Source organism: Acanthopagrus latus, chromosome 2 (genome assembly GCF_904848185.1).
Source record: "Acanthopagrus latus isolate v.2019 chromosome 2, fAcaLat1.1, whole genome shotgun sequence".
Classification (NCBI taxonomy): Eukaryota; Metazoa; Chordata; class Actinopteri; order Spariformes; family Sparidae; genus Acanthopagrus; species Acanthopagrus latus.
This window is the reverse complement of record NC_051040.1, coordinates 8,829,002-8,842,170: the sequence shown is the minus strand read 5'-3', so window position 1 is coordinate 8,842,170 and position 13,169 is coordinate 8,829,002. Positions and strand designations below refer to the sequence as shown.

Genomic DNA, 13,169 nt, shown 5'->3' with positions numbered 1-13,169 from the left:
AACGTGGTTTGGGGTTTTTTGGTTGACTTTGTATATCTTAAAACAACTCTCCATCTACTTATATTCTATATATTTGCAACATAGTTTTGCTGTGGAGCTCCTGGAATCCTTGACATGACTTTCTCTGATCTGCAGCTGAAAATACAATGACTTGAATGAATTTTATTTTTGGGGGTGAACTTTTCCTTTAAGATGCCCTGAAGGTTTCAATAGATCATATCTCAAAAAGCAGATGCATTCACGTTTCTATCCGCTTTGTTGGCTTATTGTTTCTCTGTCAATAAAAGTGTCTTATAGTCTCTCAGTGGTGTGTGTGTGTGTGTCTGTGTGTGTGTTTGGTGATGTTTTAAATAAAATGTAAAAGAGGGGGGCCCGGCAGGTCTGTGAGTCGCGGGAAGTTTGGGAGCAGAGGGATGATTGATCATTAATGTGACAGCTCTAACTGGAGCGGAATGGAGCTCGTCCCCTCTCTGGATGACTGTCTGCAAACATCTCTCCATCCTCTCTCTCTCTCTCACACACACACACACACACACACACACGTGGAGCAAAGATGCTGTAATGGACGGCGCGCGGCTGCAGAGGAGCGCGAGGGGACGATGTGACGCCTTTACACGCGCTTTAATGTGAAATGCTTCGGTTTATTTATGGGCAGCGACGTCAGCAGACACAGTAAGGTGAGTGACTGCTCGTTATAATTATTTACACGACATAAGAAATATTGTTGAGTACAGATGCCACGTTTCTGAAGAGCTGACGGTAGAATGTCTCACAATTAAGTTACTGTGTCGGGTTTTTTCAAAATAAAGGTCGTAAAGCGTGAATAAATCGGTGTTTTAACAGCAGTAAAGTGGATTAAATCCGTGCTTCAAGGTGTTAGGTTTGGTCCTGTTGTCAAAAATAGAGCTATTGATCAACTGTGAAGTGATCGGTGACCTTCCCTCCAACAAGCAGCATCAGGGTCAATAAATGTTTGGTCTGACTGAAGCACTGATGTAGCTGAGCAACAGAAAATGTGTCTCATTTTTAACATCTTGTTTGTTTTATTTTCAATTCATATTTTGTTAGTAGTTCTCTTCTTAAAATGCAGATGAGTCATGAATAATAGTTACAGAGTAAGTGGATTATACAACATGGCATTTTTTGGCTATGATAATTGTTATAAGTGGTGATTTAAGAGGCAATTAGATCTTTCACATGAGTAAAAACGATGAAAATGTAAATGAAGTTCTGCATTAAAAGATTGCTATTGCAAAAGTTTAATCAGTAATATGTGCAGAAATACTGCTTTCACATTATTGTATTATCATATGATAAGTTACATCACTATTGTTACTTATGCAGTGACATGTCAGCAGCATTTAGTGATGGAATTACAACTACTGTACCTCAGGAGAATTCTGAGGTACATTACTCGGGTATTTCCACTTTCTGCCACTTTGTGCTTCCACTCCACGACATTTATTTGATAACTTTAGTGACTATTTACTTTTCAGATAACAAGCAGCAACAGGGTTAGTAGATGTTTGGTTTGATTGTAGATGATAGATATGAACTTTAAAATAAGAAATGTGAAATGACCTGTTTTCTTATCGCTATCAGCCATGAGAAGTGAGAAATTATCAGTCACAGCGAGAAGAAACACCATATCCACTCAGCATCCCTACTGAGCGCATTATGTTGGGTCATTTTACATAACTGCATCCAACTCCTGATCATAAAGCATCATTGAAGCATTATTCTTATTATTTTCCTCATCTAGAGAGAGAGACCAGCTGCTCAGCGTCGATTCAGTCATGGCTTCCTGTCCAACATCGGGGTCTCCATCACTCACAGACTCGGACACTCAGCTGTATTTTCTCGGCCGGTGGGACCAGACGTCAGACCGCCCGTCCCCAAACTCCCTCTGCCTGCAGAAGACAGAGCCGAGACGTCAGTCACAGAGAGGACTCTGATCTCTGTGTTTCTGCCTGAGTTTCCAATGCGTACATTTCCTGGACAAGACCAGTTCCAGGTACACAAAACTGTCCGACCGAAATTAGAAAGCAGAGCCGTGAAAACACTGAGTGAACTGTATGTCTGTGCTCACAGATCCTGGGCTTCATAGCCAAAGGCTCGTACGGACCCATCCTGAAAGCAAAGGACGTGCTCAAAGACAAGACATTCGCTGTTAAGGTTTGTAATAATCAGCACTAGAACAGCATTGTAAAAGAACTTAAAACATGTTTTTGTGTAACAGTCTTTGTTGTTTCTGCATAGATTCTACCAAAGTCGGAGATCTTGAAGCATGGAGCAGTGGAGCAGTCCAAGGAAGAAGTCATCATTCAGGTATCATAGAGTAAAACTATCAGCTGTGGGGGAACGGTAATTAGAGGCCTTATTGTTGCGCTTAAAAGCCAAAACTGAGGTGTTTAGTTAGAAGGTTGGAAGTATTGTACTGTTGTTATAACTGTCTTTTGATGTTGGGGTGTGTAAACTACTTTTCCCCAGTCACTGTACGACCTGCAGTACGTGACCATCAGCTCTCTGCTGTGAGGAGAAGCAGCGCCAAACACACCTAAGACTCACCTAAAAACACATTTCTGTTTAAGTCACTCTTTTATATGCATCTCCTACTGTTATATTCACTCTGTGTGTGTCGACTGTTGCATTGCAGCGGCAGCTCAAACACCCATTTATCCACAATCTGCAGGACTGCTGGCAGACGCAGCGCCACCTCTTCATTAGTGAGTTAATAAGTATAGAAACGATGGCACAGTTCAACCCTCTTCCCTCCTCCTCTCCTTCCTTCCTTCTTTGAGTTTTTTCTCTTGTGGTCAAACCGACTGCTGCATCCTTAAAGAATGAAAAATCTCAGCGCTGGATACTGAAGAGGTACACTGCCATCTAATGAGAGCGATGGGTAAAACTTCCTGCATGAGCTCCAGCTCAGGTCAACTGTGATGTTAGTGTATCCAGGTTTTACAAGACAGACGCATGTGTGTGTGTGTGTGTGTGTGTGTGTGTGTGTGTGTGTGTGTGTGTGTGTGTTTTGGACTTGATTTCTTCCTCCCTTCTTTCCCCAGCAACACGGCGAGAAAATCTATTGTTTCCCCCCAGAATTTGTTGACATTTCATTTCAGAACATGCTGCCTTGTGTCAACTCGCTTGCTGCTTTCAAAAGTCGTAACAAAGTGTCTCTCTGTGTTTGTGTCTCGTCCTCTCTGCAGTGTGCGACTACTGCAGCGTCGGAGACTTGTACACCTCCTGGTTACTGAGGGGCCGGTTCGGGGAGGATGAGGTTCGGCTCTTCGCTGCAGAGCTGGGCAGCGCGCTTGGTGAGTGTTCATCAGACTTTAAACATCAAGAGTTCATCGTGTTGAACTTCAGCTGTGACAAACAGAGAGACAGCTCCTTAGTTTGTATCTATGTCACAAATTCTCACTTCCTGTCTTTTGTTTGTGTCTAGGGTTCCTTCATGACTTAGGGATCATACATAGAGATATAAAGGTATTATTCGTATCAGATGTTTAATGTGTCTATTCTGTATTAATGACTTTTAAGGAAAATAATTTATCTGTTTTTCTTTCAGATGGAGAACATACTTTTAAATGATCGAGGTAACTGTCTGCATATTTTTACTTCTGGTCTGTACAAACATTTAAACATTTGACTCAGCGATCATTTGATTACCTTTTTTTTTAATTGGTCCTGCAAATGGTCAAGGACAACACACAAACTAACAAGAACAATACATATACAATAGACGCGTCAATATCAATCAATACATCAATAAAACGAAACAGTCCATTCGAATTGAAGACTCTTGCAGAAACATTTCCTGCTTCACTCCATCGTTAGAGGAACATTATCTCAGCGTGTGTTTTGTTTCAGGTCACGTTCGTCTCTCTGATTTTGGACTCTCACGGCGGCTGAAGCGAGGAGGACGGGCCTTCACGATTTGTGGGACGATCCAGTACATGGGTGAGATCTTGGTTTTGTTTCCTCGTAAATAAAATGCGTTTCATGGCCGAGTGTCACATGTGGCTGTTTTAGCTTCAGTGTGTTGGCTGACTGCATCACAGCGACATCAGAGCCCCACCTGCGCTCTGCTCCCGTTGGACCCGGTTGACCCAGTTGTGGATGTGATGCACCTGTGATGCAATTTACATGTTTTTAGTCTCCGCTTTTCATTTTCTGATTGATGTTGATCTTTCTGAGTTGTTTCTTTTTTTTGTGTGTGTGAACAGCTCCTGAAGTTTTAACCGGGGGTCCGTACAACCACGCTGCTGACTGGTGGTCCCTCGGCATCATGCTGTTCTCACTGGTGAAAGGAGAGGTGGGCACACATGGACTCTGTGTTTATTGGCTCTGTATTCTGCTTTTGTACTTGATAATATATTTAATTGGCTTACTTTTAATCCCCCTTATCTTACAGTTGAACTACTTCCATTTGCCCGTACTCTGTTGAAATGACAGCTCTCTGCAGTCGCTCTGGCGGCTACTCTGTCATTTCCCTGCCGTGCTTTTTAATCTATATTCCTGTTTCTATTCTTACATTGTTTACTGGTGTTTTGTTTATGTCGTATAAGCCACTGGAAGCTTAATTGTCCTCTGGATCAATAAGGGTTTCTATTTATATCCGCATTGATCAGCCAAACCATTAAAACCACTGACAGTTATACTGAATATCATCCATCATCTCTTTACAGTACAGTGTTATGCTGGGGAACATCCTGTCCTGGTATTCATGTGGATGTTCTTTGAAACATAAAGGCCCTGACAAACCAAAATCTCTTCAAAGAACGTCGAAGGCTGGCTGTTGCGTCCCCGGCTCCTGCAGAGACACACAAAGACTGCAGCTGATGTTTTACACCTGCCTGAAAGGAAATATCTCTGCTGATATGCAAACTGTTATGATTAAGCAACAATTTTGACCCCACTGTCGCGATTATAGCCGCTCCTAATGGAGAATACGTCAGGAATATAAAACAGCTCTTTTTTTTGTCCGTCTCTGTTCTCATGCACTGATTTGCTTACCTGAACAGCCAATCACAGGGATTTCTCGCTCTGATGAGCTGCTGCCAATTCTACATGTTTGATTGGCCAAAAAGTCATCAAAAAGAGCCATCAATGCAGACGACTGGTGCCACTGGCGTCAGCCTAGTGTGTCAGGGCCTCTGTAAAGATGCTGACAGCCCCATCCTTGTTTTAGTGCTGTGGCTGGTCTGAGTCCTGTTGGTTGAGATGGCGCTTCAATGGGTCTGACTTCAGATGCTCGATCAGATTGAGATCAAGAGGGATTTGAGGTCCAGGTTTGCACCTTGAGGTGTTTGTGATGTTCTTGGAGCCATTACTGAATTGTCAGGGTGTGGCCAAATGAACATGCAGAGTTGATGTTGGCTTGCTGAAGTATCCCTGATCGGCCCTGATCTGTTCCCCCATCAGGTAGTGCCGTAGCTATGAGGGGTTCTGCTCGTTCTGCCCTGGTGTCTCGATGGGTGTTCTATGTCAAAGGACCCAAAGTTTCCCACATTGCTATGAATGATTTGGCTGACCGGTGTATGTCTGTCTTCACACCTGGTCACTGAGGTTTGTGTTTTTCCTGTTGCAGTTTCCTCTCCCTGCAGAGTCGGACCACAGCACCATGCTGAACAAAGTCGTAGATTTCCCTTACGTCCTACCCGACACCTTCAGCTCGGCTCTGATCTCACTGCTCACCGAGGTTTGTAAACGTCATCCTGTTCTCTCTAACCTACACTCCATGATCCTTCTGATGTGTCACACTTATCTGTTAATCTGTCTAATTTCTCTACATCGATGCAGCTTTTGTGCAAGAATCCAGCGAACCGGCTTCGTAACCTGGACTCTTTCAAGATGCAGGCCTTCTTTCGCGGCTCTTCGTTCGACTCGCTCATGCTTCAGAAGACGCCTGTCGACGTCATCCTCGAGCTCAGGGCTCATCCCGACTGGGCAGCCAAAGCGAGGAGAGGTCTTTCACTGGACTGCTTTGATAACTTTGACTGTGATCAGCTCCTTCGTTCTCCCACTGATCCCACTGAACTGTCTCCCACTGTAGACCTGAGCCCGGCCACAGAGCAGACATGTGAAGCTTAAGACTGGACCCTGTTTCTGTGCCTGAATACAGACGCTGACTGGAGATGAGAAACTCTATTTTGCCAGTGTTTGAAGGATCCGTTTCCCTTTGTAATTTGTTTATCAAATGATTTGTTAACTACTGTTGTTCTGCCACATTTTGCCATCTGCCATCAGTAAATCATGAGCCAGTTATTTGAGATACCCTTGTATTGTTATTACTACTGTTTGTTAATTTACAGTATTGTAATTTTGTGCAATAACTTCATGCATCTCATCCTTGAGCTTCAATTTTTGTGAACAAACATGGTGTGCTGCTTAACGTCCATCTTCGATCTCCTCGCTCTCACACGTACTTGTATTTATTATTTGGATATAATTTATTACCAAAGAAAGTCGGTTAATAGGGGGAGAAGTGTTTCATTTCTGTGTCTTTATTAAGTGTTGTCATTAAATTCTGAATCGTGTTTTTACTGTACACAAACTGACGTGGCTTTATCTATACTGATAGATAATTTTTCACACTAACAACTAAACGATGTCTGAGATTTGTCTTCATTATGTGCTTTTTCAGTCCAGCAATCGTCATTTACAAAAAAAAAAGAATGCCAGAATTTACAAATGCAAGTTTTCCTATATACAAAATTGTACCAGTTACCAGTGGTGGAATGTAAATAAGGTACATGTACTCAAGTGCTGTACTTCTACTGAAGCCATAGTGTACGTTTTACTCCTCACATACATTTATTTAACACCATTATTTAGATTAAGCTACCCGGCAGTGTATACAGTAATAAAAATGAGCTCCACCTTCAGTTTCAACATTAGTGATGCTTACGTATGAATGCATCAGTAATTATAATCCAATAATATGATTAAATGGAACATTCTGTATAATAAACATAACCTTTCCTTGTAACAGAGTATTTTTTGTACAGTGGTATTAGTACTTTTATTTAAGTAAAGGGTCTAAAAACTGCTGCCTGTCGTACTGAAACATAAATGTAGAGCTCTTAACAGCAAGACTATCCCGGCTCAAACTCCACCTTCTCACCTTTTCCAGAGCTTTCATTTGCATTTCACAATCTTCAAGCAGACTCAGTGTTCATACAGTATAAGTACCAGAAGACTTGAGTAACTACCTGTTATCACACGACTGAATACTGACAGGGCCGTCACATGATGGCAACCGAGCCATCTGTCATGACAGGAGAGGAGACTCCATCTGCTGAGGAAGACCATAAGGTGTGGCTGAAAGCTCCAAATAAAGACATAAGTCAGCATGGAGTCAAAACAGAAGGCTATGGACTGGCTGATACCTCCAAAACTCTGCAATTCACACCAAGAAAATCTAGATGGATAAACAGAACTACAGGTTCGTGGTGAACTGTCCCCTTGAAGACGTCTTGTCCACGTTGGTTTATTAAAAACTGAGGCGATAAAGTTCATTCTGACCCTCGAAAATGACAGTTAACAAGACGATCTAACCAGGAAGTGAAGAATGAACTTTAAATGTCAACTCTTAAGCTGCCAAAAATATACTTTAAGATGAATAAAGGCAAGAGGAAGAACATAAAAGCCATCCAAATCCTCCCTCACCATCATGAATCAAATGCAACATGAAAAACAACCTCTGAAGATTAAACTTATCTGAATCTGTCTATAAATGGTTCTGTGAGATAAGTAACTTAGTTCTGTTGTTGTATTTAACATATCACACGTCTTAATCTAAATCAGTTCTCATATGAACGTCGTACCTGGATATATTAAGGCCAACTTTCAGTTGTGGGTCGACCTATTTAGAGGAGCGCTCACAAACCCATCGAGGACAACCTTAATAGGACAGAAAATTGAGGACCAGATAAAGTATCATCATTAAATGCTTTTTAATTGGGTAACAGAGGAAAAAAAAAGAGGAGTGTCTCAGCGGAGGCAGCCATGTATCTATTTAGATCTGTATCTCCTGAATGGGAGAGCACCGACTCCTCCTCCCCGCTGCCTCCTGACATTGAATTCCCTCTCAGGCCCTTGTCTTAGGCAGGTCCACCATGTCTGTGTTGTGGCTGTATAGTGGCAGGCAGTCCATTGACCCATATCTAGTTTCCGAGGCACACTGACCCACAATAGTGAAGAAAGGAGTCCCCTGAAATGCTGGAGAGTCGTCCCACTGAGTCCAACCAAACAGTGGCATTACATAACGCGACACACAACAGAAAACATGCAGTTTCCTGAACGCAGCTTGAACCGAACCGATGCAGAGGAACATAACTCAGCAACTTTAACTCAGCAAGACTTAAACTCATCAGGATTTCACCTCAAAGATGGTAATGATCCTGTTTATGCATCATTTAATTTCCTTTTTTAGGGTTTTGAAACTAGCCAACTACATTTTTGAGCTCTCAAACAGCAGCCAGTGACTCGTAGAGGGAGGAAAAAGGTTGAAAATCCTTTCCTCAAAACGGGAAATGATTTCGCTGACCTAATTTTTGGGTCTAATTTGGGCCTGTTCATTTACATTGAGTGGAACCTGGAAATGATTTCTATTTCCGACACGCTTCTTTTACAATTTAAAGGAAGACACCGAGTGCATGAATTGCTCTGAGACTGAAACACTCCAGTGAATTGGAGGGTGAAGGCCGACCGAATCATCAGGAGACTTGAAACTTTCCTCAGGGCCCATTTTTACTAATTAAAATAAAAATAGCACGCCACGGGGGGACGGTTGGACGCTTAAATTGGGTTGCTATAGGCGCAGAGGGTGCTGACAGAATACATTTATTAATTCACAATCAGACTGAATATGGAGCTCAATCTAAAGTAATATTTTGTATAGTATGTATGAAAAACTTGAATCAGTCGACATCTTATTAACATCAACACTGCAAGTTTAGAAGCACTAGTTTGAGTTATTAAACACAAAGTGACTGAATTAATGCTAAGAGGATGTCTCAGCTTTAAAAAGAAGCAACTGTGTGACAAAAAAAGGCACTTTATTTTAATAGAAGAGTGAATCATCAGAAATCTTCTAATTTATGTGGGGCGAAGGTGGGTGTGCAAGCGCCGCCCAGGGGTGGAGGCTTCTGAGGTGTGACACACTTGAGCTGGATACAAACTAGAGCTGACGGGGAGTCTCCGTCAGTGTTCATCTCATCAGAGGACGGGACACATTTCACTTTTTGTCAGGTGAGGACTTTTACCACTCAGATCCCTTCTTATCTCTTTAATTACTTTTTTTTAAAAAAACTTCACTGCAACTGCATCAAGTTGATCTGAACTCAATGGAGACGACTGAGTATTAAAAGACGACTTTATATTTGATCTAATTTAAGTCCTTTTTTTTTATGACTTTTTATTTTGCTTACCCGACACATGATAAGAAATCATTGCCTTCATTTTACTTTTGGCATCTATGTATCTGTTCTCTACCTCTTTAGCCTGTTTCTTGTGCTACTCTCCACTAAAAAACTTCAGATTTGTTATTAAATGTACATTTTCTACCTACACTTCAATATGAAGCGTCATATTTAATGCAAATCTTTCTGTCATGTTTCCTTAATGTGACTATATTTAATTTACTAAACAAAATGTGTTTATTAGCCAAGTATTATAAATAAATGGGATGCATTTCAAATTGTTTATTATGTTATACTATCATTAAATGTATACAGATCGACTCAACGTGAAAAAGAAAAACACTGCATTAAGTATGACCCTTTACATTTAACCTTTATAAAGTAATTACTTAACAAACAATACTTAAATTCAATAGAAGTCTTAGGCAAGGTGTGAACATTCTTATGAGTGAATATATGTGAATTTTACCACAGGAGACCTCAAGAAGACTATTAATAATATCCTATATCATCTTATTAAAATGGTGATATTTGGTGAATTACAAGTGGCTTTATTTCTGTGACCTACCATCACAGGATATTAAAGTAATCAGTCTATTATTTCCTTTATTTAACAGTTGTGATCTCAATGGTTTACTGTTGGCTTTAAACCCTGACATTTGATTGGGGTTCATATTTTTGAGAACTGTGTCTACAGAAGCTGACATGAGCGACTAAAGACTTAAGACATTATTTGCTTTAACAAGCTTCATGGATGAATTATATCCAGCTTAATGTGGTTGTTAATGTGTGAATAATACAATCATGAGGTCACATCTTCTACCAGAGGCTGTGGGCTGAAGGACAATCACTCAGTCAGGATGACGCACCAGGTCCCCACACTCTCCGAGGCTCAGAAGAGGGAGCTGCATGAGACTGCTCTACGCATAGTTTCTCCAGGGAAGGGCATCCTGGCTGCGGACGAGTCTGTGGGTCTGTAGCTCTCTCTCTGTCTAACTTTGGAGCACATGTATGCCATCAAAAGGGCAGTCCAAAGAGTGCACACTAACGTCCTGTATAACATGTGTTCATCACAGGCAGCATGTCCAAGCGTCTGGCCCAGGTCGGCGTGGAGAACACGGAGGAGAACCGCAGACAGTTCAGGCAGATTCTCTTCAGCGCGGACGAGCGCATCAACAGCTGCATCGGAGGGGTCATCTTCTTCCACGAGACGCTCTACCAGCACTCTGATAATGGCGTGTCCTTCGTAAAGATGATCAGGGACAGGGGCATCCTGGTCGGCGTCAAGGTGGAGTATCAAGTCACACCAGCCCTCGTTAATCTTAAGGTTGATTTTCTGATCAAGAATGGGAGACGATCCTCTGATTCTCATTCCACAGGTGGACAAGGGTGTCGTCCCCCTGGCAGGAACTTCTGGAGAAACCACCACACAGGGTCAGGCGTGTCAGTTTTGCTTTAGTCACCCGCTCATATGTTACAAGACAATTAATGGATGTGTTTTTTAAACCTCTTCCCATAGGCCTCGATGGACTGTCAGAGCGCTGTGCCCAGTACAAAAAGGATGGAGCCGTCTTTGCAAAGTGGCGCTGCGTGCTCAAAATCAGTGACACCAATCCATCCAAACTGGCTATAGCAGAGAATGCAAATGTTCTTGCACGCTACTCCAGTATCTGCCAGCAGGTCAGGGCCCAGTATAACAAGGTGTAATAACTTCTTTGCACATCTTTGTCTTGTTCTGATGATCTCTCCTCTCTCGGGCCAGCATGGCATCGTGCCCATCATAGAGCCGGAGATTCTGCCTGATGGAGATCATGACCTGAAACGCAGCCAGTACATCACTGAGAAGGCGGGTTTTTCTATTTGCATGTGCATGGGTGTGTGAAATTGCTATAACAGTGAAGAGCAGAGGAAGGGATGAATAACCTCCAAGATGCACCAAACTGTCTTTGCAGGTCCTGACTGCTGTGTACAAAGCCATGTCGGACCACCACGTGTACCTGGAAGGCACTCTCCTCAAACCCAACATGGTCACTGGCGGACACAGCTGCTCCACCAAGTACAGCCCAGAGGAGGTTGCTATGGCGACCATCACTGCCCTGCGCCGCACAGTTCCCCCGGCGGTCACAGGTAAGCCGAGGGGGGGGGGGATTTCACACTGACAGGTTTGAAGTTTACAGGGACAGAATGAGAATGAAACATTTCTTTTCTCTTCCCTGCAGGAGTGGCGTTCCTCTCAGGTGGTCAGAGTGAGGAGGAGGCCTCCATCCACCTGAACGCCATCAACAACTGCCCTCTGGCCAAACCCTGGGTCCTAACGTTCTCCTTCGGTCGAGCCCTGCAGGCGTCTGCGCTCAGAGCCTGGAGAGGACACAAAGAGAACGAGAAAGTCGCCACCGAGCAGTTCATCAAGAGAGCGGAGGTACTACACGTCTGTCTGTTACTGTCAGAAGATTAATCCTTTACTCTCCCACTAACCAGTGTTTCATGTCCTCTCTGTCCACAGGCCAACAGTCTGGCATGTCAGGGGAAATACCCAAGCGGTGATAAAAACAGCGATGTCTGCCACCGCAGCTACGGCTCCTGTCACGCATACTGAGCAGATGAGACGCCACATTTCAATCAGCATTGTGTTGTTTCATTAACATAACAATGAGGAAGCGTTAATGTAAACCTTTTAGCTAGTTCAACGTTCTGACACTCGTGTTGATGTTACATGCAACAGCGTGTTTTCTTGCCTTGACAAATGAGGACAATCAGAACATGGCCTTTGGGTATTTCTAATGCATGAATCCAGTGAGAGATGTTTGCTTTACTTTTGTTTCAGATGAACAGTTCGCTCTTGTGACAGTGCCACAATTAAAGCTTTAAAATCCTGCATCTGCTGCTTCGCATCACAAATACTAACCTGTTGTGTGCCATGCATCCTAAGTTCTAACTGCAGAGCAATGATGTTAGATTGCATCACAGCAAAGCTGATTACAAATAGTGAATCTCTGACGTACAACTTCGTGGCAGTATCTCTTTGAAGCTTCTCTGTGTGAGTGTGCACTTTGGTTTTGTTAGTGGCCGTGCACAGTTAGAAATATTGCATCAAAATTACCTTCAAGCTAATTTGCAGGAGGAAGAAAGTACTTACAGCACAATGTGATTCCTGTGTGTTGTCATTCTGAATAGTCTTCTCTAATAGTGTCAGTGTTTAATAATCTGATAGTTCAAATGTAAGCATTCAAACAATAAAAGAGTGTTCAGGTTGAGTCTGGTGTGGAGTTTTGTTTCACCTGAGAACATGAATTTCAGGTCGCCTATTATATGACAGTTTTGATGTTTCAGTCTCATTGTCAGTAGAGACGGTGGCCCTGAGAGCTCAAAAAGATAAAACACAACCAAATTAAGAAAACAAATTCACCAATTTCACAAAATATGGAAAATCTGCAAGCAGTGCAGACGAGTGTGAAACTGTTTCATGTGTAAAATGTACTGTAAACTTGTAAAATGTGTGTAAATGTGTCTGATATGTCAATATAAGGATATTTTAGTCACTAATGTCGTTATCAGCCCCAAAAACTGCTTATTGGTCTGACTATCTAATTAAGGTTATTGGAGATGTTGATACAATATCATTTATTTTACATTTTGCTTTATTGTTTATTTAAAAGTTAGGGGCACTTCTTCACTTTTTTGCAAAGAAAATCAAACTACTTGAAGGGACCAAATATTACGGTTAAACCCTTTTGTGACTCA

At 42.3% G+C, this 13,169-nt stretch overlaps 2 protein-coding genes across 5 annotated transcripts; both read left to right on the top strand.

The window, feature by feature from the left end:
- Positions 1 to 521: 521 nt before the first annotated feature.
- On the top strand, positions 522 to 6,892 carry rskra (ribosomal protein S6 kinase related a). Of its 2 annotated transcripts, XM_037075558.1 has the most exons (12): positions 522 to 677; positions 1,763 to 2,014; positions 2,092 to 2,175; positions 2,260 to 2,328; positions 2,657 to 2,726; positions 3,210 to 3,317; positions 3,449 to 3,489; positions 3,572 to 3,599; positions 3,874 to 3,963; positions 4,230 to 4,318; positions 5,594 to 5,704; positions 5,806 to 6,892. In XM_037075558.1, the coding sequence occupies exons 1-12, from the start codon at positions 648 to 650 to the stop codon at positions 6,094 to 6,096; spliced, it is 1,263 nt and encodes a 420-aa protein (XP_036931453.1). In that variant the 5' UTR covers positions 522 to 647; the 3' UTR covers positions 6,097 to 6,892. The 2 variants fall into 2 exon arrangements, with proteins under 2 accessions (XP_036931453.1, XP_036931462.1); XM_037075567.1 differs by lacking the exons at positions 5,594 to 5,704; positions 5,806 to 6,892 and adding an exon at positions 4,692 to 5,574.
- Positions 6,893 to 8,050: 1,158 nt separating this feature from the next.
- On the top strand, positions 8,051 to 12,682 carry aldoca (aldolase C, fructose-bisphosphate, a). Of its 3 annotated transcripts, XM_037124313.1 has the most exons (10): positions 8,055 to 8,399; positions 9,121 to 9,258; positions 10,255 to 10,400; positions 10,505 to 10,716; positions 10,808 to 10,862; positions 10,948 to 11,108; positions 11,191 to 11,274; positions 11,381 to 11,555; positions 11,648 to 11,847; positions 11,932 to 12,682. In XM_037124313.1, exons 3-10 carry the CDS (start codon positions 10,289 to 10,291, stop codon positions 12,022 to 12,024), a joined length of 1,092 nt encoding a protein of 363 aa, XP_036980208.1. In that variant the 5' UTR covers positions 8,055 to 8,399; positions 9,121 to 9,258; positions 10,255 to 10,288; the 3' UTR covers positions 12,025 to 12,682. The 3 variants fall into 3 exon arrangements, with proteins under 3 accessions (XP_036980221.1, XP_036980208.1, XP_036980213.1); XM_037124326.1 differs by lacking the exon at positions 9,121 to 9,258 and having other exon boundaries at positions 8,051 to 8,399; XM_037124318.1 differs by lacking the exon at positions 8,055 to 8,399 and having other exon boundaries at positions 8,414 to 9,258.
- The last annotated feature ends 487 nt before the right edge of the window (positions 12,683 to 13,169 follow it).

Excerpts from the sequence above, each read along its gene's own strand:
- rskra (XM_037075558.1), top strand. The coding sequence starts at position 648 with ATGGGCAGCGACGTCAGCAGACACAGTAAG. Across the intron at positions 2,727-3,209 it reads GCAGCGCCACCTCTTCATTA|TGTGCGACTACTGCAGCGTC; the intron begins GTGAGTTAATAA and ends TCCTCTCTGCAG. Across the intron at positions 5,705-5,805 it reads TGATCTCACTGCTCACCGAG|CTTTTGTGCAAGAATCCAGC; the intron begins GTTTGTAAACGT and ends ACATCGATGCAG.
- aldoca (XM_037124326.1), top strand. The coding sequence starts at position 10,289 with ATGACGCACCAGGTCCCCACACTCTCCGAGGCTCAGAAGAGGGAGCTG. Across the intron at positions 11,109-11,190 it reads ACTCCAGTATCTGCCAGCAG|CATGGCATCGTGCCCATCAT; the intron begins GTCAGGGCCCAG and ends CTCTCGGGCCAG. Across the intron at positions 11,848-11,931 it reads AGTTCATCAAGAGAGCGGAG|GCCAACAGTCTGGCATGTCA; the intron begins GTACTACACGTC and ends CTCTGTCCACAG.